The sequence below is a fragment of the Molothrus aeneus genome, chromosome 10 (genome assembly GCF_037042795.1).
Source record: "Molothrus aeneus isolate 106 chromosome 10, BPBGC_Maene_1.0, whole genome shotgun sequence".
NCBI lineage: Eukaryota > Metazoa > Chordata > Aves > Passeriformes > Icteridae > Molothrus > Molothrus aeneus.
The window spans coordinates 6510692-6537500 of NC_089655.1; the positions used below are offsets into that span (position 1 = coordinate 6510692).

The 26809-nt window shown below is 61.6% G+C and overlaps 3 protein-coding genes and 28 non-coding genes across 35 annotated transcripts; 2 read left to right on the top strand and 29 right to left on the bottom strand.

Moving 5' to 3' along the window:
- Positions 1-341: 341 nt before the first annotated feature.
- On the bottom strand, positions 342-5641 carry SCLY (selenocysteine lyase). Of its 5 annotated transcripts, none has more exons than XM_066556407.1 (14): positions 5589-5641; positions 4985-5079; positions 4801-4913; positions 4612-4712; positions 4319-4475; positions 3901-4028; positions 3637-3801; positions 3223-3329; positions 2851-2887; positions 2425-2508; positions 2171-2273; positions 1914-1989; positions 1080-1269; positions 342-589 (listed from the first exon to the last, which is right to left on the bottom strand). In XM_066556407.1, exons 2-13 carry the CDS (start codon positions 5032-5034, stop codon positions 1110-1112), a joined length of 1281 nt encoding a protein of 426 aa, XP_066412504.1. In that variant the 5' UTR covers positions 5035-5079; positions 5589-5641; the 3' UTR covers positions 342-589; positions 1080-1109. The 5 variants fall into 5 exon arrangements, with proteins under 5 accessions (XP_066412504.1, XP_066412508.1, XP_066412506.1 ...); XM_066556411.1 differs by lacking the exon at positions 5589-5641 and adding an exon at positions 5408-5433; XM_066556409.1 differs by lacking the exon at positions 5589-5641 and adding an exon at positions 5285-5318.
- Positions 5642-5659: 18 nt separating this feature from the next.
- LOC136560530 (uncharacterized) lies at positions 5660-9912 on the top strand. The gene is made up of 2 exons (XM_066556413.1): positions 5660-5793; positions 6412-9912. Exon 2 carries the CDS (start codon positions 6445-6447, stop codon positions 7294-7296), a length of 852 nt encoding a protein of 283 aa, XP_066412510.1. The 5' UTR covers positions 5660-5793; positions 6412-6444; the 3' UTR covers positions 7297-9912.
- A 2971-nt stretch (positions 9913-12883) lies between these two features.
- AIRE (autoimmune regulator) lies at positions 12884-16208 on the top strand. The gene is made up of 12 exons (XM_066556899.1): positions 12884-13024; positions 13114-13288; positions 13389-13541; positions 13636-13707; positions 13811-13924; positions 14058-14167; positions 14332-14409; positions 14702-14817; positions 14888-15097; positions 15181-15283; positions 15537-15605; positions 15772-16208. The coding sequence occupies exons 1-12, from the start codon at positions 12884-12886 to the stop codon at positions 15850-15852; spliced, it is 1422 nt and encodes a 473-aa protein (XP_066412996.1). The 3' UTR covers positions 15853-16208.
- A 173-nt stretch (positions 16209-16381) lies between these two features.
- LOC136560999 (5S ribosomal RNA) lies at positions 16382-16500 on the bottom strand. The gene has a single exon (XR_010784276.1). It is a non-coding gene; the product is annotated as a 5S ribosomal RNA (ribosomal RNA).
- A 256-nt stretch (positions 16501-16756) lies between these two features.
- LOC136560953 (5S ribosomal RNA) lies at positions 16757-16875 on the bottom strand. Its single transcript, XR_010784231.1, has one exon. It is a non-coding gene; the product is annotated as a 5S ribosomal RNA (ribosomal RNA).
- A 256-nt stretch (positions 16876-17131) lies between these two features.
- Positions 17132-17250, bottom strand: LOC136561010 (5S ribosomal RNA). The gene has a single exon (XR_010784287.1). It is a non-coding gene; the product is annotated as a 5S ribosomal RNA (ribosomal RNA).
- Positions 17251-17506: 256 nt separating this feature from the next.
- On the bottom strand, positions 17507-17625 carry LOC136560949 (5S ribosomal RNA). The gene has a single exon (XR_010784227.1). It is a non-coding gene; the product is annotated as a 5S ribosomal RNA (ribosomal RNA).
- A 256-nt stretch (positions 17626-17881) lies between these two features.
- Positions 17882-18000, bottom strand: LOC136560960 (5S ribosomal RNA). The gene has a single exon (XR_010784238.1). It is a non-coding gene; the product is annotated as a 5S ribosomal RNA (ribosomal RNA).
- Positions 18001-18256: 256 nt separating this feature from the next.
- On the bottom strand, positions 18257-18375 carry LOC136560954 (5S ribosomal RNA). Its single transcript, XR_010784232.1, has one exon. It is a non-coding gene; the product is annotated as a 5S ribosomal RNA (ribosomal RNA).
- Positions 18376-18631: 256 nt separating this feature from the next.
- Positions 18632-18750, bottom strand: LOC136560968 (5S ribosomal RNA). Its single transcript, XR_010784246.1, has one exon. It is a non-coding gene; the product is annotated as a 5S ribosomal RNA (ribosomal RNA).
- Positions 18751-19006: 256 nt separating this feature from the next.
- On the bottom strand, positions 19007-19125 carry LOC136561012 (5S ribosomal RNA). The gene has a single exon (XR_010784289.1). It is a non-coding gene; the product is annotated as a 5S ribosomal RNA (ribosomal RNA).
- A 256-nt stretch (positions 19126-19381) lies between these two features.
- On the bottom strand, positions 19382-19500 carry LOC136561013 (5S ribosomal RNA). The gene has a single exon (XR_010784290.1). It is a non-coding gene; the product is annotated as a 5S ribosomal RNA (ribosomal RNA).
- Positions 19501-19756: 256 nt separating this feature from the next.
- On the bottom strand, positions 19757-19875 carry LOC136560969 (5S ribosomal RNA). The gene has a single exon (XR_010784247.1). It is a non-coding gene; the product is annotated as a 5S ribosomal RNA (ribosomal RNA).
- Positions 19876-20131: 256 nt separating this feature from the next.
- Positions 20132-20250, bottom strand: LOC136560970 (5S ribosomal RNA). The gene has a single exon (XR_010784248.1). It is a non-coding gene; the product is annotated as a 5S ribosomal RNA (ribosomal RNA).
- A 256-nt stretch (positions 20251-20506) lies between these two features.
- On the bottom strand, positions 20507-20625 carry LOC136560971 (5S ribosomal RNA). The gene has a single exon (XR_010784249.1). It is a non-coding gene; the product is annotated as a 5S ribosomal RNA (ribosomal RNA).
- A 256-nt stretch (positions 20626-20881) lies between these two features.
- Positions 20882-21000, bottom strand: LOC136560972 (5S ribosomal RNA). The gene has a single exon (XR_010784250.1). It is a non-coding gene; the product is annotated as a 5S ribosomal RNA (ribosomal RNA).
- Positions 21001-21256: 256 nt separating this feature from the next.
- LOC136560973 (5S ribosomal RNA) lies at positions 21257-21375 on the bottom strand. Its single transcript, XR_010784251.1, has one exon. It is a non-coding gene; the product is annotated as a 5S ribosomal RNA (ribosomal RNA).
- A 256-nt stretch (positions 21376-21631) lies between these two features.
- Positions 21632-21750, bottom strand: LOC136561014 (5S ribosomal RNA). Its single transcript, XR_010784291.1, has one exon. It is a non-coding gene; the product is annotated as a 5S ribosomal RNA (ribosomal RNA).
- Positions 21751-22006: 256 nt separating this feature from the next.
- LOC136560974 (5S ribosomal RNA) lies at positions 22007-22125 on the bottom strand. Its single transcript, XR_010784252.1, has one exon. It is a non-coding gene; the product is annotated as a 5S ribosomal RNA (ribosomal RNA).
- Positions 22126-22381: 256 nt separating this feature from the next.
- Positions 22382-22500, bottom strand: LOC136560975 (5S ribosomal RNA). Its single transcript, XR_010784253.1, has one exon. It is a non-coding gene; the product is annotated as a 5S ribosomal RNA (ribosomal RNA).
- A 256-nt stretch (positions 22501-22756) lies between these two features.
- On the bottom strand, positions 22757-22875 carry LOC136560977 (5S ribosomal RNA). The gene has a single exon (XR_010784255.1). It is a non-coding gene; the product is annotated as a 5S ribosomal RNA (ribosomal RNA).
- A 256-nt stretch (positions 22876-23131) lies between these two features.
- LOC136560978 (5S ribosomal RNA) lies at positions 23132-23250 on the bottom strand. The gene has a single exon (XR_010784256.1). It is a non-coding gene; the product is annotated as a 5S ribosomal RNA (ribosomal RNA).
- Positions 23251-23506: 256 nt separating this feature from the next.
- Positions 23507-23625, bottom strand: LOC136561015 (5S ribosomal RNA). Its single transcript, XR_010784292.1, has one exon. It is a non-coding gene; the product is annotated as a 5S ribosomal RNA (ribosomal RNA).
- Positions 23626-23881: 256 nt separating this feature from the next.
- Positions 23882-24000, bottom strand: LOC136560979 (5S ribosomal RNA). The gene has a single exon (XR_010784257.1). It is a non-coding gene; the product is annotated as a 5S ribosomal RNA (ribosomal RNA).
- A 256-nt stretch (positions 24001-24256) lies between these two features.
- Positions 24257-24375, bottom strand: LOC136560980 (5S ribosomal RNA). The gene has a single exon (XR_010784258.1). It is a non-coding gene; the product is annotated as a 5S ribosomal RNA (ribosomal RNA).
- Positions 24376-24631: 256 nt separating this feature from the next.
- On the bottom strand, positions 24632-24750 carry LOC136560982 (5S ribosomal RNA). Its single transcript, XR_010784259.1, has one exon. It is a non-coding gene; the product is annotated as a 5S ribosomal RNA (ribosomal RNA).
- A 256-nt stretch (positions 24751-25006) lies between these two features.
- Positions 25007-25125, bottom strand: LOC136560983 (5S ribosomal RNA). The gene has a single exon (XR_010784260.1). It is a non-coding gene; the product is annotated as a 5S ribosomal RNA (ribosomal RNA).
- Positions 25126-25381: 256 nt separating this feature from the next.
- On the bottom strand, positions 25382-25500 carry LOC136560984 (5S ribosomal RNA). Its single transcript, XR_010784261.1, has one exon. It is a non-coding gene; the product is annotated as a 5S ribosomal RNA (ribosomal RNA).
- A 256-nt stretch (positions 25501-25756) lies between these two features.
- On the bottom strand, positions 25757-25875 carry LOC136560943 (5S ribosomal RNA). Its single transcript, XR_010784222.1, has one exon. It is a non-coding gene; the product is annotated as a 5S ribosomal RNA (ribosomal RNA).
- A 256-nt stretch (positions 25876-26131) lies between these two features.
- Positions 26132-26250, bottom strand: LOC136560985 (5S ribosomal RNA). Its single transcript, XR_010784262.1, has one exon. It is a non-coding gene; the product is annotated as a 5S ribosomal RNA (ribosomal RNA).
- A 256-nt stretch (positions 26251-26506) lies between these two features.
- Positions 26507-26625, bottom strand: LOC136560986 (5S ribosomal RNA). The gene has a single exon (XR_010784263.1). It is a non-coding gene; the product is annotated as a 5S ribosomal RNA (ribosomal RNA).
- Positions 26626-26809: the final 184 nt, after the last annotated feature.

The window sequence follows — 26809 nt, forward strand, 5'->3', positions numbered from 1 at the left end:
GCATTTGAGATGGAGGTGTGAGCAGCATGGTAATACTGACCAGCCTGGCAGCATCAGTGACTGCCACTCATGGTGCCTGGGTTCAAAAACTCCAGGAAGACATTGGGTTCACCAAGAGTCCCAGGGTTCTATGAGCCCCAATAGTATTCCTGGCCATTCTAATGTGTGGCTGTAAAGAGAAAGGCCAGCACCTGTGTCCATGGGCTCTGTGCCAACCAGGCCCTGCAGGCACCTCCCACTCCAGCTGCCTGTGCCTCTGTTCTGTGACATGAGCATTTTCTGAGGGAAAGGGCACCACTCAGGTGGCTCCAACCAGTCCAGCTTCCCCCATAGAAAATACATTTTACTTGTGAAAAGAAGCAGCAATTACTTTTATTCCTATGAATACTTCGGGAGATCAAGTTCCCTGACATCAGCCAGCCCAGATGGCAATGCTCCTGATCCATGTGACACTTGTGTCCTCCAGTGATGGTGATGCCAGAGAGCCCCTGGGCCATGCAGGGGTCCCTCAGGTGCTGGCACAGTCACAGCTGCCCCGGGAACCGTTTCCTTGAGGAGCAGGTGGAGCTGGCAACAGGAGCTCTGCACCCTGTAGGAAGGACAGAATAAAAGGGGAGCAGGTAAAGCAAAGCAGTGCTGGGAAAGCTCTGCCCAGCCAGAAATCCCTTTGACAGCTTAGGGCAGAGCAGTTCCCAGCCCAGAATCCTGCTGTGCTTCTATCAATTCCTCATTTCACTCTGGGGCAGATGGTCTTTCTTCCTCTGGCTGCTCAGGCAGCAGGAAAGCTTCCTTTGTGGAAAGCAACCAGGTCATGAGGCTCCTCCTTCCATGGCTTCCACGCCTGTCCCTCTGCAGGGACTCGAGCTCTAAGGCTCAGCTGTGCCAACACATACATGTGCAAGCACCAGCTAGGTACATCTGGCCAGCCAGGGGCACTGGACAACATGACTCTGCAAAAGCCTCCAGTGTACAGCAGGGCTGAGTCTTGCCCCAGCCCCAAAGCAACCAAGCCCCCTCCTCAAAACCTCCTCCTGCCACCCCTGAGCCCAGGCTGGCACCCAGGGGCCCATCCCAAGAACCTGAGTGGTGTCCATCAGCAGTTCAGGGCTCTATGGGGCCTGGTCCCGCTCCAGCTGCTCCACAGCCCGCACGAGGTCCTGCACAGCCCTGTCCACGTCTGCCCGGGTGGTGCCGCGCCCCACGCTCAGCCGCAGCGCGTTCTGCGCCACCTCTGGGGGAATCCCGCAGCTCAGCAGCACTGGGGAGGGCCTGCAACACAGCCAGGAGCAGGAGGTTGGACTGGAAGGCTGAGGAAGCCCCACACATCAGCAGGGAGCCTCACCGAGCCACAGGAACAATCACATTTGCAGATACACTCCAGGTATCTGTCCCCTGCACAGCCCCATTTGCTTTCCAGGGGCACCCAATCCCACTAGGCTTGTTGCCCTAAGGGAGATCTGGCTCTTCTAAGAAGAGCCTGTTCCATGTCCCTGTGGGTTGGCAGCTCTGCCACATCCAGAGGGCATTGCTCTAGACCAGGCCAAAAGCACCCACAGTCCCCATATCCCCTAAAGGAGCCATCCAGACACCCAAGCAGGGCTGGAGCAGGTGAGCCAGGCACACAAAGACAGAAGGCAGGCTCTCTTCTGGTAGTGCCAGGAGCTTAAAAGCTGGATAACCAAAGCTGGGAGGGACAAACTCCTTCCAAGCAGAAATCCAGCATTCCAGCTGTGTCTCCTGCAAAAATCCCCTTCACAGCCCTTCAGCTCCTCTGGAAGGAGGAGCTCTGTACCCTCTTTATTCCAGGTGACGCTGCCCAAGCCACCCACTGCCCCTTTCCCTGTCCTGTTTCCATCCCTCCCAACTCTTGTCCTCTGGGAAGTGCCCCAGGGGCTGGAAAATCATCTGCTCACCGATCCCCCTTCTCAGAGTGGCAGGCAGCCCCGACGCTGGCGAGGAGCACCTTGCAGTGAGCCAGCACCCTCCGTCCTGCAGCACAAGCAACACAAGCACAGCTCTCCCAGTGCCAAGGCTCCCTCCAGGGCTACTCCTGCCTCACCTCCCTGCCTGAGCCATGCCAAATGCCCACCAGCCTCAGCCACAGGTGCTGTGAGGGGCAGGTGCTTGGCTCTGTGTAACAATCACGGGACAGAGATAGGGTAAGAGCTACCTTGAAGGCCTGGGCCCAGGATGGAGAAATTGCAGGTGTTGCAGAGTCGCTTGGAGCCCTCAAAGTGACTGTTGAAGCGAATCCTCTGCTCCCCAAAGGAGGCCTGGAGAAATCAGAGGGCTGTGAACCTCTCTGGGTTTCCAAGCAGCTCTGTCCTTATGAGGGGGTGGGCAGGGCCAGAGGGACATATCCACCCTGCTCCAGGCCCCACACCCTGCAGCCTGAGACTGTGGGGAGGGACCAGATGTGCTCACCTCCAGCGTGGCCTCCAGGTAATCCCGGACATCCCGCATATGAGCCTCATAGGCCTCCCAGTTCCTGTTCACTAACTCTGCAGCCTGAGAACACACAGACAGGCTCCACCAGTGATCCTTGGAAATCTCCCTCTGTGCATGGTCCCTGGGATGTGAGCCCAGCCTGGAACAGCCTCTGCAGTGCCAGGTCCCCTGTGTCCCCTCTCAGTGCCCTGTGCCATGTGAGCTGGGTGACTGTCAGGGCTGCAAACCCTCAGCAAGCGTGCCAAAGCACCTCCTTCAACTGGCATCAGAAAGCCCCACCACCTTTCCCAGCTCACCCTCCCTCCCACATGTCCCAAGTTTGTCCCTTCTGATGACTAGGGAGCACAAGTGGCTGTCTCTGTGCTGGCTCTGCACCACTCACCCCTGACCATCCCAACTGACCTGGCCAAGGCCGGCAATCATCGGGGTGTTCTCAGTGCTAGAAGGGAACAGGGACCAGTGAGTTATTTCTCCTGACCAGAAACCCAACCCTGAGACAGAGACATTCCCTCAGGGGACCCCTCATTACTGGCAAGGGCTCCTGAGCACCTCTCTGAGGTGGTTCAGAAGGAGGCAGTTCCACCCTGTTACACCCTTGGCAAAGTCTGAGCTCCAGGGAGTTTCCATGCACGGATCCATTTCCCTGCTGTGCTGGGTTGCTCGCCCCAGGGCTGGCAGGTGACACAGCTGCCACCTCAGCTCAGACAAGGCAGCCCACGTGGCCTGGCCACCAGCCAGGGGGCCAGCTCTCCAGGTAACCACCTGCCCCCTTACCCTGGCCGGAAACTCCTCTCCTGTCCCCCTCCAAAGAGCATGGGGTGCAGCGGGGTGGCAGTGCCGGGGCTGCAGATGTACAGCGCTCCAATCCTTGGGCCATGGAACTGTGGGGACAGCCACGGTGACCCTGGGGACACTGACAGCACTGACAGTGCTTGCTGCCCAAATCTGAGTGCCCTCCAGTGCTGGCCCCTGCCCACTGCACAGGCACAAGGCATTACAGAGCCACTCCCCATGCTGTCTCCTGCCCCCCAGCCCAGACATGTTCCACAGGAGTGAAGTCTGTCTGCAGAGCACCACCCAGCAGAACTTTGGTGAGGTACCAAGCTGCATGGGGCACCCAAAGTCCCCCTGGCAGCCCAGCAGAGATGTAACACAGGGTGATCAGCTGCTACAAGAGCAGGGCCACACCTTGTGTCCCACGATGGTCAAGTAGTCCACGCCCAGCTCCTGCACGTCCACGCGCCCCTTGCCAATCATCTGTGCTGCATCTGTGTGCACCAGGATCCGGGGCAGGCCCTGCGCTGCTCGGCGCCGGTTGAGGGCACTGACGCGCTGGCTCAGCTCTGCGACGGGCTGGTGGCAGGGACGAGGGGCTGCATCCCTTCTGCTCCTCTCTGCTACCTCCTCTTTGTAGGGTATCTCTGCCCCATCCCCCTCTCTGCCCACACTCACCATGATCACCCCGGTCTCGTTATTGGCCAGCATGAGGGACACCAGGCAGGTGTTTGGCTGGACGGCGGCCAGGACATCGTCCACCTCTGCCTGCCCGCTCCGTGGGGACACAGGCACAAAGGTGGCTTCTGCAGGCCAGGAGACAAGGCCTGAGGCTGGCTGGGTAGGCTGTGAGCGCTTGGGGCTGCAATATGCCCCACTGAGCAGGGCAGGAGTGTGTGGGTGGTGGGAGCACAGGCATAGAGCAGGGAGGTGACACATCCAGGCGGGGCAACATGAGCAACCACAGGGGGAAATGCTGCCCGTCCCAGGGGGAGAAAGTGGAACATCACAGAGCATGCAGGATCTTGCCCTCCTCCAAAAACACCAGCAGAGACAAGTCCCCCATTCAAACCTCATCTGTGCCAGTGCCACTCACCTGCCAGGCCCTCCTTCCCCAGCTGCTCCAGTGGCAGGCGGATGGAGTCGTGCTCCACGCTCGATGTCACAATGTGTGGTATGCCCCGGCTGTCCCCCATCCCACGCTGGCTGTTGTGGAAGTGCTTGCAGGCAGTGTGGATCACCATGTTGTTTGCCTGAAGGAGGGAAGGAGAGGGAAAATGGAGGCTTAGAAGGAGCACAGTACCCTTCACCCCTACCCTCCTCATCGCTGCTTGCTAGAGAGGGGGTGGTGGGCAGGGATTCCCAGGAAGGGGGTGGCCCTGCTCCCACCTCCGTGCCCCCTGAGGTGAAGACGATGTCCTCGGGGCGGCCTCCCAGCATCTTGGCCAGGCTCTCCCGTGCACTGCTGATGAGCTCCTTTGCCTTGCTGCCTGCAGGACCAGATCTAGCAGCTCCCGTGGGTTCCTGTCACCACAGGGGCCAGCCCGAGGAGGGAACATAGCCCATCATGGTCCCTACCTGCGGGGTGGGAGCTGCTGGGGTTGCCCCAGGCCTGGCACATGGCATCCCACACGGCCTGGGACACCTCGGGGGCCAGGGGGGTGGTGGCATTGTAATCCAAGTAGATCCTCCTGTAGGGGCAGGGGCAGATTAGCGGTGCTGGGGGGCACAGGGTGGAGCATGGGGCAGGGCAGGGCCTCACCCCTCCAATGAGTCACACTGCGCCTCCGCCGGCTCTGTCCCTGTGCCCATCACTGCTGTCACTGTCACTGTCACCGTCTGGCTGCCGTCACCGACCTGGCATCGGGGGTTACAGACATGTGGCTGCCCATGGGGGACCAGGCACCTGCCCTGCCTGGGGCACCACAACCATTCATCACCCTCCCGCCCGCCTGCCCCACAGCCCAGGCACCGACCAATCACCCTCCCGCCCGCCTGCCCCACAGCCCAGGCACCGACCAATCACCCTCCCGCCCGCCTGCCCCACAGCCCAGGCACCCACCAATCAGCTCCCTCCTGCCTGCCCCACAGCCCAGGCACCCACCAATCAGCTCCCTCCTGCCTGCCCCACAGCCAAGGCATCCGCCAATCAGCTCCCTGGCCGGGGCCCCCTCAGGGCACTGACCAATCAGCTGCCCCGCAGTAAGGGCTCCGTCACCCCGCTACCCCGGCCGCGCCGGCCAATCCGCTGCCGCCCGCCCCTTGGCGGGGCCCCGCGAGCGCACGCGGCTCCCGTTGCCCGCGGCGGGCGGTACGCGAGCCCCCCGTCCCCCTTTCCCCCCTCGCGTCGCAGCGGTGTCACTCACGCGCTGCTCACGCGCGGCCCGAGACGGAATGGGCGTGGCTCGCGAGCAGTGCGCTTCCGGCGCGCGGGGGTGGGCGGTACTTCCGGGACGGACGCAAGGCCAGGGAGCGGCGGCGCTTCCCCTCGTCAAGATGGCGGCGGCACCGTCGGTGCGGTTCCCTTGCCGCGCCCCGCGCAAACTCCGCGCCGCGCTCCGCGCGATGCCGGTGAGCGCCGGGCGGGGGGCGCCGGGGCGAGCGGCGACGACCTTCGCGCGGGGCTGGGGTGGGTGGCGCCCGGGGCCCGCCGCGCCGTGACTCAGCGCCGCAGGGCGGAGGCGGCCCCGCGTGCCGCGGCCGGTGCGGGGCCGAGCCGCGGGAGCTGCCCGGGGATGCGCCCGGGGCGGCCGTGCCTCGCGGCTCCGCGCCCCGGGCGGGTTGAGGGGGTGCGGGCCATGCTCAGGGCTGGGGGGGTGGGGAGCGGGCGGTTCGGGCGCTGTGGCGGGGTCAGGCGGGCGGAGCCGGGGTAGGGCACGGCCGGGCTGGCGCTGCGGCCCCGGCCTGCCTGCCTCGCTGTAATTGCCAAGGCGAAGTGCAAAACTCAATTAAAGCCGAATTCCCGCACGCAGACGCGCCGTATTAGGTTCTGGGAGCCGCTCCGAGGAGCGATAGGCTCGCGGAACAGGGGCTGGGATGGGCTGGGCTAACGCAGCCGTCCAACAGCGGCGGAGCGCCGCAAAGCCCCGCGTCCCATTGGCCTCAGCACGGCTTACATCGGCTTGTTTCTGCTGCGTGGAAAAAACTGCCTCGTTTGACACATTCCTCTCTTTTCCTCCCGTCTTTCAGATTATGTCGTAACCACAGAACTATCGAGCAGTGATGGAATCACTGGACACCGAGGTGAGGGCACGGAAGACCCTGGGGACTGTGGAGTACGTGGAGTCGTCGGGCTTCGCGCAGGGGGTGCTGCCCACCAAGAAGGATGTGGTGCAGAACATGCTGTACCTGCTGCAGCCCAAGAGGGCCGGCCAGGCCCAGCGCTCCAAGGAGGACGCGGCCCAGCTGCTCGCAGAGCACCTGCAGGAGCACTGGCTGGTCTGCAACCTGCACACCATCGCCACGCAGAACATAAAGAAACTCATCCTCAAAATGTACGAGGAGTTCACTCGATTGTACCAGACCAGGAAGCAGAGACAGAACCAGGCTTTTTCTGAGCGAGCCGACAGATTCAACGAGAGTTCGGAGAAGCTCTTTGACGTGTTTTGTGCAGACGCACAGATGAGGGATAAACTGGAGGAGTACAGTGGGATAAAAATGACCAGCATCGAGTGGAAGTTTCTGGAAGATCAGAGGAATGAGAGAAAAATGTACTACGAAGATTTCACAGAGAAGCAGGAGCTGAAGATGATGGAGAGAAGGCAGAAGATACAGTGTCTGGAGCACTTCAGGAAGCTCGCCAGGGAAGAGAAGGAGAGCAGCAAGGCAAAGGAGATGAAGTACAAGGGCGAGGAGCAGTCGGATGAGGGCACAAGCGTGGACGAGCTGTACCCTGTGGAGGAGGAGAACGGCGGCGCCCCGGCCTTCTCGCTGCGGGGCCGGCGGAAGCGCCGCTGCACCGCCGCCGCCACCGCCGGCACTGACCTGCCCCTGGAGGGCGAGCACATACGGATGAGCATCCGCAGGGTCAGGCCTGGCTTCTACGAGACTGTGGAAAAGGTGAAAAACTGCTAGCGCCCGCCGCCGAGAGCGGGCAGAGCTGCTGGAGTACAAGGTGGCAATGCACACATTAGGCAAGTTTGAAATCCCACCATTCATTGGAAGTGATTGTTGTAGATCCTCAAGCCAGAGCTCAGGAACATGCTGCCTCCAGGGAAGAGGGCTGGGATGGTGACAATGACAGCAAGGACTAAACCATATGGATTTGGAAGGATGAGCTGTCAGCAGCCAGCGATGCCAAGGCTCAGATGCAGAGGATGATCCAAGGTTACGTAGCACGTAAGCCTCTTCTTCCAAGGTCCTGTCTGCATCCGTGGGGTTTGGAAGTCTCTCAACATTTCTGAGCCAGTGGTGGCCTAACAGCATGAATCAGGACACGGATTTACTGCAGGGTGGTAACTTGGACTTGTTGCTAACAGAAAATCCCTGTGCTGAAGAGCCCTGGCTGCAGTGGGGGTGAAAGATGCTTGGCCTCTTCCTGCGGGAGCTGGCGTTTCTGCCAGGAAGGAAGTGGGTTTGCAGCGTGTGTCACCAGCCCCGGAGAGGCATGCTGTGCTTTTGGGAAGGGACTGCTCTCCTGCTTGAGGAGCAGGCAGAGAGCAGAAGACAGTGGAGTGGAGTGCTTTGGCTGTTAAAGCATTGGTGATTCTGAATGTTTATTCTAGATTCTATTTTACCAACGTTTCCTTGATCAGGATAAACCTTCCCGTAACTGGATGAGTTTTATCATGAAGTCCCTAATCTAGGATCTGGGGTGTGAATCCTAAATGAAGTGGTAATGTTTTATCTTTGGGGGGAGGGGGTTAACATAGGAGAAAATGCAAATTGCATTATTTAGTTTTAAGATGAGAGTAATTTTATAAACTGTTATACTGCCTTTTTAGGACATAGGGAAGAATAAGCCTTCCCAGGTGTAGCTGTGGTGTTCACAGCAGCAGGCACCGACATCTGGGCTTGCTCTTCCACCCCCGAGGTGGTGTCTGTAGACCAGCAGGGGGGAGATGGTAGTTTTCCACCCGGAGGTTGTTTGAACAAAGCGTGACCCTCTTGCCCACGTACATCCTGAGCAGTGACTATCTGTGACCTTTTTAGTTAAGAGTTGCTTTACTGGTTTTTAAAGGTGAGAGACTTGAACTTCCAGTGAAACCCAGTGCTGGAGATCTCTCTGGTGAGATGCCCAAACCTTGCCAGACCACACTGAAAATGGAAAACCCCCAAGTCTCTATTTGTCCACAAAAGATCTGTGGTAGAAAGAGCGCAAACTTGCCTGGTTTTAAAATTTACCTTCCAGTGTGAATGTTGGTTTCCCCACTCCAGTATCTCAGCTTTTCCCCGTTTCTTTCCTCTCCGTCCTGCACATTGTTTACTGACATTAACTCGTGCTCTTTCATTCTTTGGCTTTTGCTCCCTTTAACAATAAATGCATGTACGAATAATTTTGACAGTTCATTTACTTTTGATGAATCAGTCCTCGGACTGCTTTGAAGTCCTGTGCCAAAGGAGGAATGAAACACGGAGCAGCTGCTGGTCCCTTGGGACACGGCGGCCCCGGCCGGGCTGCCCAGGCAGGCTCCAGCCTCAGCCACCTGGCACAGATCTGTCTGGCTGTGAGCCGTGTGTCCCTTCTCAGGGACCATGCTCCTTACAAGGGTCCTTGCTCTGTGTCTCTGACAAGCTCTTCATGGTAAGTCGCTCCAAAGTATTTAGTGCCCGCCGCGTGCTCTGCACCACTCGTAGTTTTACAGGTTTGGTAGCAGCACCCTTGAGCCTCCGCTGCCTGAGGCTTCGCAGCCTCCCTCCATCTCCTCTCTCTGACATGCTTCACTGACCTCCCCATGCAAATTATGTCACGTTTAAACTATTTGCCTTCCAGCCCGGAGGTGCTGGATTGAGCCTCTCACTGGGTCTCTACACCAGCAGCTCTGTTTCAGCAGGGAATATAGCCAAGCTCGGACCTCGCCAAAGTAGAAGTTTTTTAATAACTGCTGTAAGTCCCCTTTTTATTACAGATATAGCTGACAGTTTAAATGCTTGTGTGTAAAGCAAATCCATTTGGGTTGGCTTGGATATGGAACACAGCTGTATAGTGCTTTATGATTTTCAGGGATTCAGGGAAATTAAGGTTGTCAAATTTGACTTCCTGTCTACCACAGGGAATTACATTTCATTCAGAAGCCCCCACACTCAGCGTGCTGGTCTCAGTTGAACTGACGTGTCTGAGGGAAAGTCAAGCCGCAGGTGTCAGCATTCTGCTGTCTTCCTTGTTACCTATTTAGTGATTAATCACCTTTGCTGTTTCAAAATAAGACAAAAAAAATCTGACCAACTTCTAGGCTGTGATTCTTTTCATGACATCCTGTACAGGCTGAGCAGAGTTTATCACATTAAAATCATATTTGGGTTTTTTTTACTGGGTTTGACTGTGGATAGAGCCAAAGCCTGGCTCTGTTTCTGCTGCAACAGGGGGAAAATTTCTAAATCATGTATTCTGGTATTCTGATTACTCTTCTTTGGGACCATGGTGCCTTTTTAATCAGGACAGTAAATCTTGTCCCAGGATTCTGTACTTTTGTACGTTAACAGTTGTTGACTTTCCTTTTTGGTGTGTCCCAAATAAATTAATATAACATACCTCTGGGCTTTTGTTTCTTCTTTCTAAAGGGGGAGGAAAGAGGAAACTGAAGCGAAAGTAAATCTTTTCTGCTTCAGCTCTCCTTCCCAGGCCCTTGCAGGAGCAGCTGGGATGCATGCAGGTGGAGCTGCTCCTGTCCAGACCGTGTGGGGCAGTGGTAGGGAAGCTGCAAGAAATGGGAATCTGGCACAGGGCCCCACATGGAGCCCTTTTTTTCAAAGATGCTGGAATCTGGAGCAGCTGAAGGTAAGGGGAGAGGAATAAAATTTCTGCACATGGTTGCAGTGTTTCATGAGGACTCCGTGTGCCCTAGGCGTGGTGGGATTGGAATCAGAGACTAAGGTGGGGCCTCCCTGCCTTCCTGGTGTGATCCCATGCATGAGTATTCCCCTGCTGCCTGTTCTCTCCTGACTGTGGTTCAGGGATGTTGTTTGAGATGAGTGAGGGGCAGTTGTGCCTGAGAGACACACAGAGATGGTTTGCACCACAGGACTTCAGCAAGGAAGGGAAATTGGAAAGGAGGAAGGAGCACATTTGCATCAATGGCTTTTGCAGGAGGAAATCAAGGTGCATCCCAGGGCCTACAAATATTTGTGCTGGATGCAGAGTCACTGATTTTACTGGGTATTTGGGGAGGAACATTTTAATCCACCCCTTGAGTCCTGGCTTCTACAGAGAGAGCAATAGGAAAGGGCATCCTGAAAGCCCTGCACCCCAGCCTGGGGCCCTGACAGCCAGGCAGGGCACATGCCTGCTCCAGGCAAAAAAAAATGCCTTTTTGCAGCCTTTACAAATTTCTTAGAGCTGCCCAGGCCGGTCAGAGTGAGGTTGTACAGAAACACCCTCCTGATTTCCCAGCATGGATGTGCCTCTCCTGGCCACTGCTCTGCCTCCCCTCCCTCTCGGAAAGGGGAAGGAACACAAAAAAAACAACCCAAAATGCAAATCATGGCACTACTGAGTAGGCTGGATGTGGAAAACAACGTCTGTGACTCAGCACAGAAAGAGTCACAAAGCTGGAATTTAAAACAAGTCCAAGCTGAACTCTGTGGGCATATGGCTCATGCAGTGTTGGGCAGTGCCTCCCCAGGGGGGAGCTGGGTGGGCAGGGGGAAGTGCCAGAGCCTCATCCTAGACCAGCTGTGCCAGACAGCTTAACACAGGGTGACAGTGATAAATTGTGGCACTGCAGGTGGGATACTGGGAAAAAGTGATCCTGGGAAGAAAGGAGCAGATCTGTGAGGCTGTGTCACAACTGTGCTTGTGCTCAGCGCCAGTGGCCAGGCTTGGGCACAGCTCCAGGAGGGGAAATGAACCTCCTGTGTCACCTGACATCCACGGTTTTTCCCCTGGGGGGATGCATGGCACAGGTGGTGGTGAAGCCATCCCCACTGTGGCAGAGCTGGGCACAGAAATCCTGGTGTGCGGCACAGGAACCCAGCATGACAGCTGCCCTACCCCCATCCTATGGTTCTCACTGGCTCCACAGGAAAAATCCCCCTGAATGCTGAAAGGAGCTGCAGGGCGAGCCTTTCCAAGGGCAACCACATTAATTTATTAACCAGACACGTGCAAGGGTATTTCCTCCTCTCACCAAGGGTGTTGTCTTGTTATTCTTCCTGAGTTTCTTGACAGCAGATGCTTCCTCCTGGCACAGTTTTGGAGCCAGCAGATACTGCTCCATTCTTTTAAGACATAGCAATGAAAGTTCCTGTATCCCCTTGTGCTGCCCAGCAGCGTCCCCTCTTGCACAGTGCTCTGGTCCTGCTCAGGTCTGGGTTTGCTCCAGGGCCTGGGGACAGCTCTGCACAGCCACAGCCCCCCTGGCAGAGCCTGCTGGGCAGCCCACACACACCTCCAGAGGGAGGGACGCTAGAAATTGATCCTGGGGAAATCCAAACGTCTGGGAGTTGGGGTAGGAGCTGTTGAGCTTTCTCTTTCCCAGCTACCTGGTACAGAGCAGCCAGGCCCCCAGACTTTTCTATGCCAGATGCTTTCAAGGAGCCAGCTTCTCCCTGGCTCCAAGCTTTTTGCAGCTCCATATGCTCAGTTTTGGGAAGTGGGTATTGACAGAGCTGTGGGCTGCACCTGCCCAGGTATTCCCTGGGTGCACTCGTGACACTGCCATGGCTCTGGCAAGACATTTGCTTGTTCAGCATTCTCAGTTGTACCCCAACACACATTTTGTAGAGTTTCTTTGTATGTCAGCGCTTCCTGCTGCCCCACAGAAGCTGCCTGCAGGAGACCAATTTGCTGAATTGGCCCAGTCTCCAGCAGCATTTTATATCCTTTTGCAGGCAAACATACCCCTAAATCACTCACATCTTGACTCCTCTGTCTGTGGAATGCATTCATTATGTGAGCACCCAGACAGTTCCTCCTGCAGTACCCTGTGTTTCTATCTTGAGACATACCACATTGTCTATGAGAGATGCTGGGAAGGGAAGTGGGCAGTGTGGGGGTAGGACACACTCTAGGACACCCTGACTCTCTTGTTGCTGTCACACCCCCAGCTGTTGGGCTCTTACTTCCCACATGCTCCTGCAGCCGAGTTTCTGGATGAGAGAAGCAGCTACTGCGGAAAGTCCAGAAATTTTGTGAGACGCCTGGGTGAGGGCAGATATGAGAGAGGTGGGGGTCCCTCACCAGGACCTCACTGAGCCCCTCTCCCTGGTCCCCCCGGGCGGTCCCGGCGGGTTGGGTGTCCTTCACCAGCGGCACAGCCGAGCCCACGCTGGCTGCTGCCGCCCGGAGCTGGGGAGGTGCCGGACCTCGAGCCCGGGGCTGGGCCATGGGGACAAGCTGGGGACAAGCCCAGCGCCGCCGCCCGCCGGGAGGGACGGGCTCAGGTTACGGCCTCGTACAGAAGTGAGCGGGGCTGCGGGACTCCAGCGAGGTTTCTGGTGCTGGGCCGAGGTGTATTAAAGGGGAGCGCGCGCGCGGCTGAGGGCTCCGGCAGCGTCCCCGGCCATGGCGGGCCCGGGCAGCGACGGGGACCTGCGGCGCCTGCTGAAGCTGCACCGCACCGAGATCGCCATGGCAGTGGACGACGTCTTCCCACTGCTGCATGGCCTGGCTGACCACGATGTCGTCCCTGACCACATCTTCAAGGTGAGGCTGCGGAGCAGGATAGGCCGGTCATGCTGTGGGGCTGGGCTCGGCGGGCTGGAGGGCAGCCCTGGCCGTGCTGTGCCCGGCAGGAGACGCTGAGCCGGGCGGAGCGGGAGGGCTCCCACCGCGCTTTTCACGCGCTGCTCACCTGGCTGCTGGGCCGCGACACCGCCGCCCTCCGAGACTTCTGGGCCGTCCTCTTCAAGGACTACAACCTGGAGCGGTACTCCCGGCTCCGGCCTCTCCGCGGCGCCTTCCCCAGAGGTAGTGGGGGTCAGCTGGGACGGGCACCCACGGGGCTGACAGTGGGCAGGGGTGACAGCCGGGGCGCTGGTGCCTCTCCCAGTCCCTGTTAATCTTGCAGAGGTGGAGCTGGGGCGGCAGCGCCGTGGAAGGCGTCTCTCCCCGAGCCCCACAGCGCCGGCCCCACACAGACCCCAAGGCAAGAGGAAAGCCCCTGAGGAGCGGGACAAGGCCCGGGCGGCACAGCCCGCTCCACGGCACAGTGCCAGTCCTGGTATGGAGACCCAGAGCAGGATGGAGATCGGGCAGGGTGCTGCCCCCGAGGTATTGTGGCGCGCCCCCTGATGCCCATCCTCACAATGCTGTAGGGCCCCTGGTGAAGGCAAAGACTGTGAAGAAGCCGGAGGGCACAGATACCCCCCGCACCTCTCGTGCCAGCGGTGAGTGCCAAAAGCCCCAGGGCAGTTTCTGCCTGTGTGCCTTGTTTGCCCACAGCTGTGGGCAGGGGGCTACCCACCCACTGAACCCCTCCCCTGCCCGCAGCTCTCCAGGCAGTGGCTGCCTCAGTGCAGAGAGCGGTGGCTGTGGCAGGTGGTGAGGTGCCCGTCAGCCGTGGGGCCATCGAGGGCATCCTCATTAAACACGTGCTGGACCCAAGTAAGTACAGACGAGCCCAGCCCAGCCCAGCCCAGCCACCTCCTGCCCAGTTTAGTCCCCAAATTCACGAGCCACCCTCAGGCGGGGCGAGGTGGGGAAGGGGAGCTGGAGCTGCCTCTGGCTTCTCTTGCAGACAGCTCCAAGACGGGCAGCAGAGCTGACAAGCCATATACTCCAACTGCCTGTGAGGAGCCAGAGACCAGGAGCAGAAGCCACAGCCTAAAGCCCCCTGCCCAGCCCAAGGCATGACCAAGTGTACAGACACCCCCCTCATGTTTTCACCCCATCTTGTGCAGCTGCCAAGGCTGTGGCAGGGGGTTGTTCCTGCATGGCATCATAGCCATGGCCTGGGGGTGTCCCCCAGTGCAAGCAGTGCCTCTCAAAACCCCTTCTTGTCTCACCAACAGAACAGGGAACCCCAATTGCACCCCCAGAGCCAGCTGCAAGCAGCCACTGTCTACAGCCAGGACCCTGTGCCCCACCAGGTGAGCCCTGGATGTGACACCTGGTACACCCCCAGGAGGAACTGTTCGGGTTCTCCTGGCATGTCCATTTGCCTTGGCCACAAAAAGGAAACACAGGGTTCAGCTACTGGGGGTTCACCACATTATGACCCCCAAGAAACAGGCAATTTTACCACCCTGAAAGGATTGGTATGTTTGGTGCAGGGTGGGTGATGCAGGGGGAGAGGGCAAGGGGGGGTGAAAGACCTTGCCACAGCCATGGCTTCAGCCTGTGAGGGTGGCAGTGACCCCCTGCCCACTTCCCTGGGGACAGGAGAACGAGGATGAGTGTGCAGCATGCGGTGATGGTGGTGAACTCATCTGCTGTGACGGCTGCCCCAGGGCCTTTCACCTTGCCTGCCTGGTGCCCCCACTGCCCCACGTCCCCAGGTGAGTCCCAGGGCACGCAGGGATGCCAGTGCCCCCTGCCGTCCCTCACTGCTCTGCTCCCACTGCGCAGCGGGACGTGGCGATGTGGCTCCTGTGTGGAGAACGTGACTGAACCAGGCCAGCTGCTGGAGGCAGACTTGCCTGTGGAGAGACCCCCCGAGATCCTGGGGGAGGCAGCGCGGGACACCCAGCAGGGTGGAGTGGAGGGGAGCGTCTGCAGTCGCTGCTGTGCCCAGATCCCCACTCCCCACCACTGTCCTGCTCCCAGTGGGGACTCCAGGTGAGTTCCCCATCATGCCCCACATGCCAGCCTTAGTTCCTCCCTGGAGGGCTCTGCCCTGATGGTCTGTGTCTCCCCTGTAGGTCCAGGGGGCTACAGCTGTGCATGTCCTGCACGGGCACCCTGGACACAGGAGGTCTGGGCACCACTGCAGCAGCTGGAGACCACCTGCTTCCAGCAGCCAAGGTCAGCACAAGCACTGCCAGGAGCGGGGTGGGAGAGGACAAGTGGGGCCTAAGGGGAGCAGGAAGGTGGAGGTGGGTCAGGCAGGGTGAGGGACAGGCTGACACCATATGGAGGCAACTTAGTGAAGCTGTACTGGGGGAGCATGAGCTGGGCCCACATCAGATGAGGGATTGAACATGGGTAGCAATCCTGACCAAAAGGTGAACGGGCTGAGGGCAGTAAGGGAGCTGACAGGACATCTCTCCATGCACAGGCAGAGGATGGAGCCCTTGGCAGTGACCCTGTGCTGAGCCGGGAGGAGCTTGATGCGCTGCTAGGTGAGGTAAGACTCTGTGTGACACCAACAGGCTGACTGCATGCAAAGGGAACCATGTCTCTGGTGTGGCCCACAGGGGGACATGGGGCTATGGGTCAGGCAGCATGTGCCTGGACTGAGGGAAAGGATGTGGGATTGGAAAAGAAAATGAACACCTGGGGCTGTCCTACAGAGCACGTGGGATGGGATCTTGCAGTGGGCATTCCAGACCATGGCACGGCCGCTAGCAGAAACACAGGGACTCCTTGCCTAGTGCACAAACCAAGCAGCAGAATCCACATGGCAAGGAATGAAAAGGCAGCCTCGGAGACACACTTTAAACAAGAGGAAGAAAGGCGTAATGACAGCACAAAGAAGTCACACAATAAAACACTGACTGTCAACAGGACAACCCAAAATGCCACACAGAGAAGAAAATGGCAGGACACATCCAGTGACACGGAACACAAAAAGTGCACTGAAAAAGTACATAAACAACATCCCAGAAAAATATAATAAGGTGAATTGGAAAAAATATATTAACCAAAGGCACAGAAAAAATATTTCCTCTTAAAAAAAGGAAAAGAAGAAAAAGATACAAACCTGAGCAAATGGATAATAAAAAGAGAAGTGGAGACAAATATATTAAATACCACTAAACAGAGGGAAAAGACCCAAGGCTACCATGACACGCAAGGCCACAAGGGCCACCCCAGAAGCTCACCTGCCCCCTCCCTCCTGACCCTGGCCTCGCCTGCCCAAGCAAAACGGGAGACCTCCTGGGCACAAACGGCAACAAAAGATGCCTACAGCACCCGGTATTCCCAGGCGGTCTCCCATCCAAGTACTAACCGGGCCCGACCCTGCTTAGCTTCCGAGATCAGACGAGATCGGGCGTTCTCAGGGTGGTATGGCCGTAGGCACCCACCAGCCCCTCCGCAGCGCTCTCGAGCCCTGGCCACCACCCTCCCGGCACACACCCACACCTCAACGGCCACCACAAACTCCTCGCGGCCACACAGGCCGACCACCGCCCCTGGGCACGCGCCCCAGGCTACCACTGACACGCGAGGCCACAAGGGCCACCCCAGAAGCGCACCTGCCCCCGCCCTCCTGCCCCTGGCCTCGCCTGCCCAAGCAAAACGGGAGACCTCCTGGGCACAAACGGCAACAAAAGATGCCTACAGCACCCGGTATTCCCAGGCGGTCTCCCATCCAAGTACTAACCGGGCCCGACCCTGCTTAGCTTCCGAGATCAGACGAGATCAGGCGTTCTCAGGGTGGTATGGCCGTAGGCACCCACCAGCCCCTCCGCAGCGCTCTCGAGCCCTGGCCACCACCCTCCCGGCACACACCCACACCTCAACGGCCACCACAAGCTCCTCGCGGCCACACAGGCCGACCACCGCCCCTGGGCACGCGCCCCAGGCTACCACTGACACGCGAGGCCACAAGGGCCACCCCAGAAGCGCACCTGCCCCCGCCCTCCTGCCCCTGGCCTCGCCTGCCCAAGCAAAACGGGAGACCTCCTGGGCACAAACGGCAACAAAAGATGCCTACAGCACCCGGTATTCCCAGGCGGTCTCCCATCCAAGTACTAACCGGGCCCGACCCTGCTTAGCTTCCGAGATCAGACGAGATCGGGCGTTCTCAGGGTGGTATGGCCGTAGGCACCCACCAGCCCCTCCGCAGCGCTCTCGAGCCCTGGCCACCACCCTCCCGGCACACACCCACACCTCAACGGCCACCACAAGCTCCTCGCGGCCACACAGGCCGACCACCGCCCCTGGGCACGCGCCCCAGGCTACCACTGACACGCGAGGCCACAAGGGCCACCCCAGAAGCGCACCTGCCCCCGCCCTCCTGACCCTGGCCTCGCCTGCCCAAGCAAAACGGGAGACCTCCTGGGCACAAACGGCAACAAAAGATGCCTACAGCACCCGGTATTCCCAGGCGGTCTCCCATCCAAGTACTAACCGGGCCCGACCCTGCTTAGCTTCCGAGATCAGACGAGATCGGGCGTTCTCAGGGTGGTATGGCCGTAGGCACCCACCAGCCCCTCCGCAGCGCTCTCGAGCCCTGGCCACCACCCTCCCGGCACACACCCACACCTCAACGGCCACCACAAACTCCTCGCGGCCACACAGGCCGACCACCGCCCCTGGGCACGCGCCCCAGGCTACCACTGACACGCGAGGCCACAAGGGCCACCCCAGAAGCGCACCTGCCCCCTCCCTCCTGCCCCTGGCCTCGCCTGCCCAAGCAAAACGGGAGACCTCCTGGGCACAAACGGCAACAAAAGATGCCTACAGCACCCGGTATTCCCAGGCGGTCTCCCATCCAAGTACTAACCGGGCCCGACCCTGCTTAGCTTCCGAGATCAGACGAGATCGGGCGTTCTCAGGGTGGTATGGCCGTAGGCACCCACCAGCCCCTCCGCAGCGCTCTCGAGCCCTGGCCACCACCCTCCCGGCACACACCCACACCTCAACGGCCACCACAAACTCCTCGCGGCCGCACAGGCCGACCACCGCCCCTGGGCACGCGCCCCAGGCTACCACTGACACGCGAGGCCACAAGGGCCACCCCAGAAGCGCACCTGCCCCCGCCCTCCTGACCCTGGCCTCGCCTGCCCAAGCAAAACGGGAGACCTCCTGGGCACAAACGGCAACAAAAGATGCCTACAGCACCCGGTATTCCCAGGCGGTCTCCCATCCAAGTACTAACCGGGCCCGACCCTGCTTAGCTTCTGAGATCAGACGAGATCGGGCGTTCTCAGGGTGGTATGGCCGTAGGCACCCACCAGCCCCTCCGCAGCGCTCTCGAGCCCTGGCCACCACCCTCCCGGCACACACCCACACCTCAACGGCCACCACAAACTCCTCGCGGCCACACAGGCCGACCACCGCCCCTGGGCACGCGCCCCAGGCTACCACTGACACGCGAGGCCACAAGGGCCACCCCAGAAGCGCACCTGCCCCCGCCCTCCTGCCCCTGGCCTCGCCTGCCCAAGCAAAACGGGAGACCTCCTGGGCACAAACGGCAACAAAAGATGCCTACAGCACCCGGTATTCCCAGGCGGTCTCCCATCCAAGTACTAACCGGGCCCGACCCTGCTTAGCTTCCGAGATCAGACGAGATCGGGCGTTCTCAGGGTGGTATGGCCGTAGGCACCCACCAGCCCCTCCGCAGCGCTCTCGAGCCCTGGCCACCACCCTCCCGGCACACACCCACACCTCAACGGCCACCACAAACTCCTCGCGGCCACACAGGCCGACCACCGCCCCTGGGCACGCGCCCCAGGCTACCACTGACACGCGAGGCCACAAGGGCCACCCCAGAAGCGCACCTGCCCCCGCCCTCCTGACCCTGGCCTCGCCTGCCCAAGCAAAACGGGAGACCTCCTGGGCACAAACGGCAACAAAAGACGCCTACAGCACCCGGTATTCCCAGGCGGTCTCCCATCCAAGTACTAACCGGGCCCGACCCTGCTTAGCTTCCGAGATCAGACGAGATCGGGCGTTCTCAGGGTGGTATGGCCGTAGGCACCCACCAGCCCCTCCGCAGCGCTCTCGAGCCCTGGCCACCACCCTCCCGGCACACACCCACACCTCAACGGCCACCACAAACTCCTCGCGGCCACACAGGCCGACCACCGCCCCTGGGCACGCGACCCAGGCTACCACTGACACGCAAGGCCACAAGGGCCACCCCAGAAGCGCACCTGCCCCCGCCCTCCTGCCCCTGGCCTCGCCTGCCCAAGCAAAACGGGAGACCTCCTGGGCACAAACGGCAACAAAAGACGCCTACAGCACCCGGTATTCCCAGGCGGTCTCCCATCCAAGTACTAACCGGGCCCGACCCTGCTTAGCTTCCGAGATCAGACGAGATCGGGCGTTCTCAGGGTGGTATGGCCGTAGGCACCCACCAGCCCCTCCGCAGCGCTCTCGAGCCCTGGCCACCACCCTCCCGGCACACACCCACACCTCAACGGCCACCACAAACTCCTCGCGGCCACACAGGCCGACCACCGCCCCTGGGCACGCGCCCCAGGCTACCACTGACACGCGAGGCCACAAGGGCCACCCCAGAAGCGCACCTGCCCCCGCCCTCCTGACCCTGGCCTCGCCTGCCCAAGCAAAACGGGAGACCTCCTGGGCACAAACGGCAACAAAAGATGCCTACAGCACCCGGTATTCCCAGGCGGTCTCCCATCCAAGTACTAACCGGGCCCGACCCTGCTTAGCTTCCGAGATCAGACGAGATCGGGCGTTCTCAGGGTGGTATGGCCGTAGGCACCCACCAGCCCCTCCGCAGCGCTCTCGAGCCCTGGCCACCACCCTCCCGGCACACACCCACACCTCAACGGCCACCACAAACTCCTCGCGGCCGCACAGGCCGACCACCGCCCCTGGGCACGCGCCCCAGGCTACCACTGACACGCAAGGCCACAAGGGCCACCCCAGAAGCGCACCTGCCCCCTCCCTCCTGCCCCTGGCCTCGCCTGCCCAAGCAAAACGGGAGACCTCCTGGGCACAAACGGCAACAAAAGATGCCTACAGCACCCGGTATTCCCAGGCGGTCTCCCATCCAAGTACTAACCGGGCCCGACCCTGCTTAGCTTCCGAGATCAGACGAGATCGGGCGTTCTCAGGGTGGTATGGCCGTAGGCACCCACCAGCCCCTCCGCAGCGCTCTCGAGCCCTGGCCACCACCCTCCCGGCACACACCCACACCTCAACGGCCACCACAAACTCCTCGCGGCCACACAGGCCGACCACCGCCCCTGGGCACGCGCCCCAGGCTACCACTGACACGCGAGGCCACAAGGGCCCCCCCAGAAGCGCACCTGCCCCCGCCCTCCTGACCCTGGCCTCGCCTGCCCAAGCAAAACGGGAGACCTCCTGGGCACAAACGGCAACAAAAGATGCCTACAGCACCCGGTATTCCCAGGCGGTCTCCCATCCAAGTACTAACCGGGCCCGACCCTGCTTAGCTTCCGAGATCAGACGAGATCGGGCGTTCTCAGGGTGGTATGGCCGTAGGCACCCACCAGCCCCTCCGCAGCGCTCTCGAGCCCTGGCCACCACCCTCCCGGCACACACCCACACCTCAACGGCCACCACAAACTCCTCGCGGCCACACAGGCCGACCACCGCCCCTGGGCACGCGCCCCAGGCTACCACTGACACGCGAGGCCACAAGGGCCACCCCAGAAGCGCACCTGCCCCCGCCCTCCTGACCCTGGCCTCGCCTGCCCAAGCAAAACGGGAGACCTCCTGGGCACAAACGGCAACAAAAGATGCCTACAGCACCCGGTATTCCCAGGCGGTCTCCCATCCAAGTACTAACCGGGCCCGACCCTGCTTAGCTTCCGAGATCAGACGAGATCGGGCGTTCTCAGGGTGGTATGGCCGTAGGCACCCACCAGCCCCTCCGCAGCGCTCTCGAGCCCTGGCCACCACCCTCCCGGCACACACCCACACCTCAACGGCCACCACAAACTCCTCGCGGCCACACAGGCCGACCACCGCCCCTGGGCACGCGCCCCAGGCTACCACTGACACGCGAGGCCACAAGGGCCACCCCAGAAGCGCACCTGCCCCCGCCCTCCTGCCCCTGGCCTCGCCTGCCCAAGCAAAACGGGAGACCTCCTGGGCACAAACGGCAACAAAAGATGCCTACAGCACCCGGTATTCCCAGGCGGTCTCCCATCCAAGTACTAACCGGGCCCGACCCTGCTTAGCTTCCGAGATCAGACGAGATCGGGCGTTCTCAGGGTGGTATGGCCGTAGGCACCCACCAGCCCCTCCGCAGCGCTCTCGAGCCCTGGCCACCACCCTCCCGGCACACACCCACACCTCAACGGCCACCACAAACTCCTCGCGGCCACACAGGCCGACCACCGCCCCTGGGCACGCGCCCCAGGCTACCACTGACACGCAAGGCCACAAGGGCCACCCCAGAAGCGCACCTGCCCCCGCCCTCCTGCCCCTGGCCTCGCCTGCCCAAGCAAAACGGGAGACCTCCTGGGCACAAACGGCAACAAAAGACGCCTACAGCACCCGGTATTCCCAGGCGGTCTCCCATCCAAGTACTAACCGGGCCCGACCCTGCTTAGCTTCCGAGATCAGACGAGATCGGGCGTTCTCAGGGTGGTATGGCCGTAGGCACCCACCAGCCCCTCCGCAGCGCTCTCGAGCCCTGGCCACCACCCTCCCGGCACACACCCACACCTCAACGGCCACCACAAACTCCTCGCGGCCACACAGGTCGACCACCGCCCCTGGGCACGCGCCCCAGGCTACCACTGACACGCAAGGCCACAAGGGCCACCCCAGAAGCGCACCTGCCCCCGCCCTCCTGACCCTGGCCTCGCCTGCCCAAGCAAAACGGGAGACCTCCTGGGCACAAACGGCAACAAAAGATGCCTACAGCACCCGGTATTCCCAGGCGGTCTCCCATCCAAGTACTAACCGGGCCCGACCCTGCTTAGCTTCCGAGATCAGACGAGATCGGGCGTTCTCAGGGTGGTATGGCCGTAGGCACCCACCAGCCCCTCCGCAGCGCTCTCGAGCCCTGGCCACCACCCTCCCGGCACACACCCACACCTCAACGGCCACCACAAACTCCTCGCGGCCACACAGGCCGACCACCGCCCCTGGGCACGCGCCCCAGGCTACCACTGACACGCGAGGCCACAAGGGCCACCCCAGAAGCGCACCTGCCCCCGCCCTCCTGCCCCTGGCCTCGCCTGCCCAAGCAAAACGGGAGACCTCCTGGGCACAAACGGCAACAAAAGATGCCTACAGCACCCGGTATTCCCAGGCGGTCTCCCATCCAAGTACTAACCGGGCCCGACCCTGCTTAGCTTCCGAGATCAGACGAGATCGGGCGTTCTCAGGGTGGTATGGCCGTAGGCACCCACCAGCCCCTCCGCAGCGCTCTCGAGCCCTGGCCACCACCCTCCCGGCACACACCCACACCTCAACGGCCACCACAAACTCCTCGCGGCCACACAGGCCGACCACCGCCCCTGGGCACGCGCCCCAGGCTACCACTGACACGCGAGGCCACAAGGGCCCCCCCAGAAGCGCACCTGCCCCCGCCCTCCTGACCCTGGCCTCGCCTGCCCAAGCAAAACGGGAGACCTCCTGGGCACAAACGGCAACAAAAGATGCCTACAGCACCCGGTATTCCCAGGCGGTCTCCCATCCAAGTACTAACCGGGCCCGACCCTGCTTAGCTTCCGAGATCAGACGAGATCGGGCGTTCTCAGGGTGGTATGGCCGTAGGCACCCACCAGCCCCTCCGCAGCGCTCTCGAGCCCTGGCCACCACCCTCCCGGCACACACCCACACCTCAACGGCCACCACAAACTCCTCGCGGCCACACAGGCCGACCACCGCCCCTGGGCACGCGCCCCAGGCTACCACTGACACGCGAGGCCACAAGGGCCACCCCAGAAGCGCACCTGCCCCCGCCCTCCTGACCCTGGCCTCGCCTGCCCAAGCAAAACGGGAGACCTCCTGGGCACAAACGGCAACAAAAGATGCCTACAGCACCCGGTATTCCCAGGCGGTCTCCCATCCAAGTACTAACCGGGCCCGACCCTGCTTAGCTTCCGAGATCAGACGAGATCGGGCGTTCTCAGGGTGGTATGGCCGTAGGCACCCACCAGCCCCTCCGCAGCGCTCTCGAGCCCTGGCCACCACCCTCCCGGCACACACCCACACCTCAACGGCCACCACAAACTCCTCGCGGCCACACAGGCCGACCACCGCCCCTGGGCACGCGACCCAGGCTACCACTGACACGCAAGGCCACAAGGGCCACCCCAGAAGCGCACCTGCCCCCGCCCTCCTGCCCCTGGCCTCGCCTGCCCAAGCAAAACGGGAGACCTCCTGGGCACAAACGGCAACAAAAGACGCCTACAGCACCCGGTATTCCCAGGCGGTCTCCCATCCAAGTACTAACCGGGCCCGACCCTGCTTAGCTTCCGAGATCAGACGAGATCGGGCGTTCTCAGGGTGGTATGGCCGTAGGCACCCACCAGCCCCTCCGCAGCGCTCTCGAGCCCTGGCCACCACCCTCCCGGCACACACCCACACCTCAACGGCCACCACAAACTCCTCGCGGCCACACAGGCCGACCACCGCCCCTGGGCACGCGCCCCAGGCTACCACTGACACGCGAGGCCACAAGGGCCACCCCAGAAGCGCACCTGCCCCCGCCCTCCTGCCCCTGGCCTCGCCTGCCCAAGCAAAACGGGAGACCTCCTGGGCACAAACGGCAACAAAAGATGCCTACAGCACCCGGTATTCCCAGGCGGTCTCCCATCCAAGTACTAACCGGGCCCGACCCTGCTTAGCTTCCGAGATCAGACGAGATCGGGCGTTCTCAGGGTGGTATGGCCGTAGGCACCCACCAGCCCCTCCGCAGCGCTCTCGAGCCCTGGCCACCACCCTCCCGGCACACACCCACACCTCAACGGCCACCACAAACTCCTCGCGGCCGCACAGGCCGACCACCGCCCCTGGGCACGCGCCCCAGGCTACCACTGACACGCAAGGCCACAAGGGCCACCCCAGAAGCGCACCTGCCCCCTCCCTCCTGCCCCTGGCCTCGCCTGCCCAAGCAAAACGGGAGACCTCCTGGGCACAAACGGCAACAAAAGATGCCTACAGCACCCGGTATTCCCAGGCGGTCTCCCATCCAAGTACTAACCGGGCCCGACCCTGCTTAGCTTCCGAGATCAGACGAGATCGGGCGTTCTCAGGGTGGTATGGCCGTAGGCACCCACCAGCCCCTCCGCAGCGCTCTCGAGCCCTGGCCACCACCCTCCCGGCACACACCCACACCTCAACGGCCACCACAAACTCCTCGCGGCCACACAGGCCGACCACCGCCCCTGGGCACGCGCCCCAGGCTACCACTGACACGCGAGGCCACAAGGGCCCCCCCAGAAGCGCACCTGCCCCCGCCCTCCTGACCCTGGCCTCGCCTGCCCAAGCAAAACGGGAGACCTCCTGGGCACAAACGGCAACAAAAGATGCCTACAGCACCCGGTATTCCCAGGCGGTCTCCCATCCAAGTACTAACCGGGCCCGACCCTGCTTAGCTTCCGAGATCAGACGAGATCGGGCGTTCTCAGGGTGGTATGGCCGTAGGCACCCACCAGCCCCTCCGCAGCGCTCTCGAGCCCTGGCCACCACCCTCCCGGCACACACCCACACCTCAACGGCCACCACAAACTCCTCGCGGCCACACAGGCCGACCACCGCCCCTGGGCACGCGCCCCAGGCTACCACTGACACGCGAGGCCACAAGGGCCACCCCAGAAGCGCACCTGCCCCCGCCCTCCTGACCCTGGCCTCGCCTGCCCAAGCAAAACGGGAGACCTCCTGGGCACAAACGGCAACAAAAGATGCCTACAGCACCCGGTATTCCCAGGCGGTCTCCCATCCAAGTACTAACCGGGCCCGACCCTGCTTAGCTTCCGAGATCAGACGAGATCGGGCGTTCTCAGGGTGGTATGGCCGTAGGCACCCACCAGCCCCTCCGCAGCGCTCTCGAGCCCTGGCCACCACCCTCCCGGCACACACCCACACCTCAACGGCCACCACAAACTCCTCGCGGCCACACAGGCCGACCACCGCCCCTGGGCACGCGCCCCAGGCTACCACTGACACGCGAGGCCACAAGGGCCACCCCAGAAGCGCACCTGCCCCCGCCCTCCTGCCCCTGGCCTCGCCTGCCCAAGCAAAACGGGAGACCTCCTGGGCACAAACGGCAACAAAAGATGCCTACAGCACCCGGTATTCCCAGGCGGTCTCCCATCCAAGTACTAACCGGGCCCGACCCTGCTTAGCTTCCGAGATCAGACGAGATCGGGCGTTCTCAGGGTGGTATGGCCGTAGGCACCCACCAGCCCCTCCGCAGCGCTCTCGAGCCCTGGCCACCACCCTCCCGGCACACACCCACACCTCAACGGCCACCACAAACTCCTCGCGGCCACACAGGCCGACCACCGCCCCTGGGCACGCGCCCCAGGCTACCACTGACACGCAAGGCCACAAGGGCCACCCCAGAAGCGCACCTGCCCCCGCCCTCCTGCCCCTGGCCTCGCCTGCCCAAGCAAAACGGGAGACCTCCTGGGCACAAACGGCAACAAAAGACGCCTACAGCACCCGGTATTCCCAGGCGGTCTCCCATCCAAGTACTAACCGGGCCCGACCCTGCTTAGCTTCCGAGATCAGACGAGATCGGGCGTTCTCAGGGTGGTATGGCCGTAGGCACCCACCAGCCCCTCCGCAGCGCTCTCGAGCCCTGGCCACCACCCTCCCGGCACACACCCACACCTCAACGGCCACCACAAACTCCTCGCGGCCACACAGGTCGACCACCGCCCCTGGGCACGCGCCCCAGGCTACCACTGACACGCAAGGCCACAAGGGCCACCCCAGAAGCGCACCTGCCCCCGCCCTCCTGACCCTGGCCTCGCCTGCCCAAGCAAAACGGGAGACCTCCTGGGCACAAACGGCAACAAAAGATGCCTACAGCACCCGGTATTCCCAGGCGGTCTCCCATCCAAGTACTAACCGGGCCCGACCCTGCTTAGCTTCCGAGATCAGACGAGATCGGGCGTTCTCAGGGTGGTATGGCCGTAGGCACCCACCAGCCCCTCCGCAGCGCTCTCGAGCCCTGGCCACCACCCTCCCGGCACACACCCACACCTCAACGGCCACCACAAACTCCTCGCGGCCACACAGGCCGACCACCGCCCCTGGGCACGCGCCCCAGGCTACCACTGACACGCGAGGCCACAAGGGCCACCCCAGAAGCGCACCTGCCCCCGCCCTCCTGACCCTGGCCTCGCCTGCCCAAGCAAAACGGGAGACCTCCTGGGCACAAACGGCAACAAAAGATGCCTACAGCACCCGGTATTCCCAGGCGGTCTCCCATCCAAGTACTAACCGGGCCCGACCCTGCTTAGCTTCCGAGATCAGACGAGATCGGGCGTTCTCAGGGTGGTATGGCCGTAGGCACCCACCAGCCCCTCCGCAGCGCTCTCGAGCCCTGGCCACCACCCTCCCGGCACACACCCACACCTCAACGGCCACCACAAACTCCTCGCGGCCGCACAGGCCGACCACCGCCCCTGGGCACGCGCCCCAGGCTACCACTGACACGCAAGGCCACAAGGGCCACCCCAGAAGCGCACCTGCCCC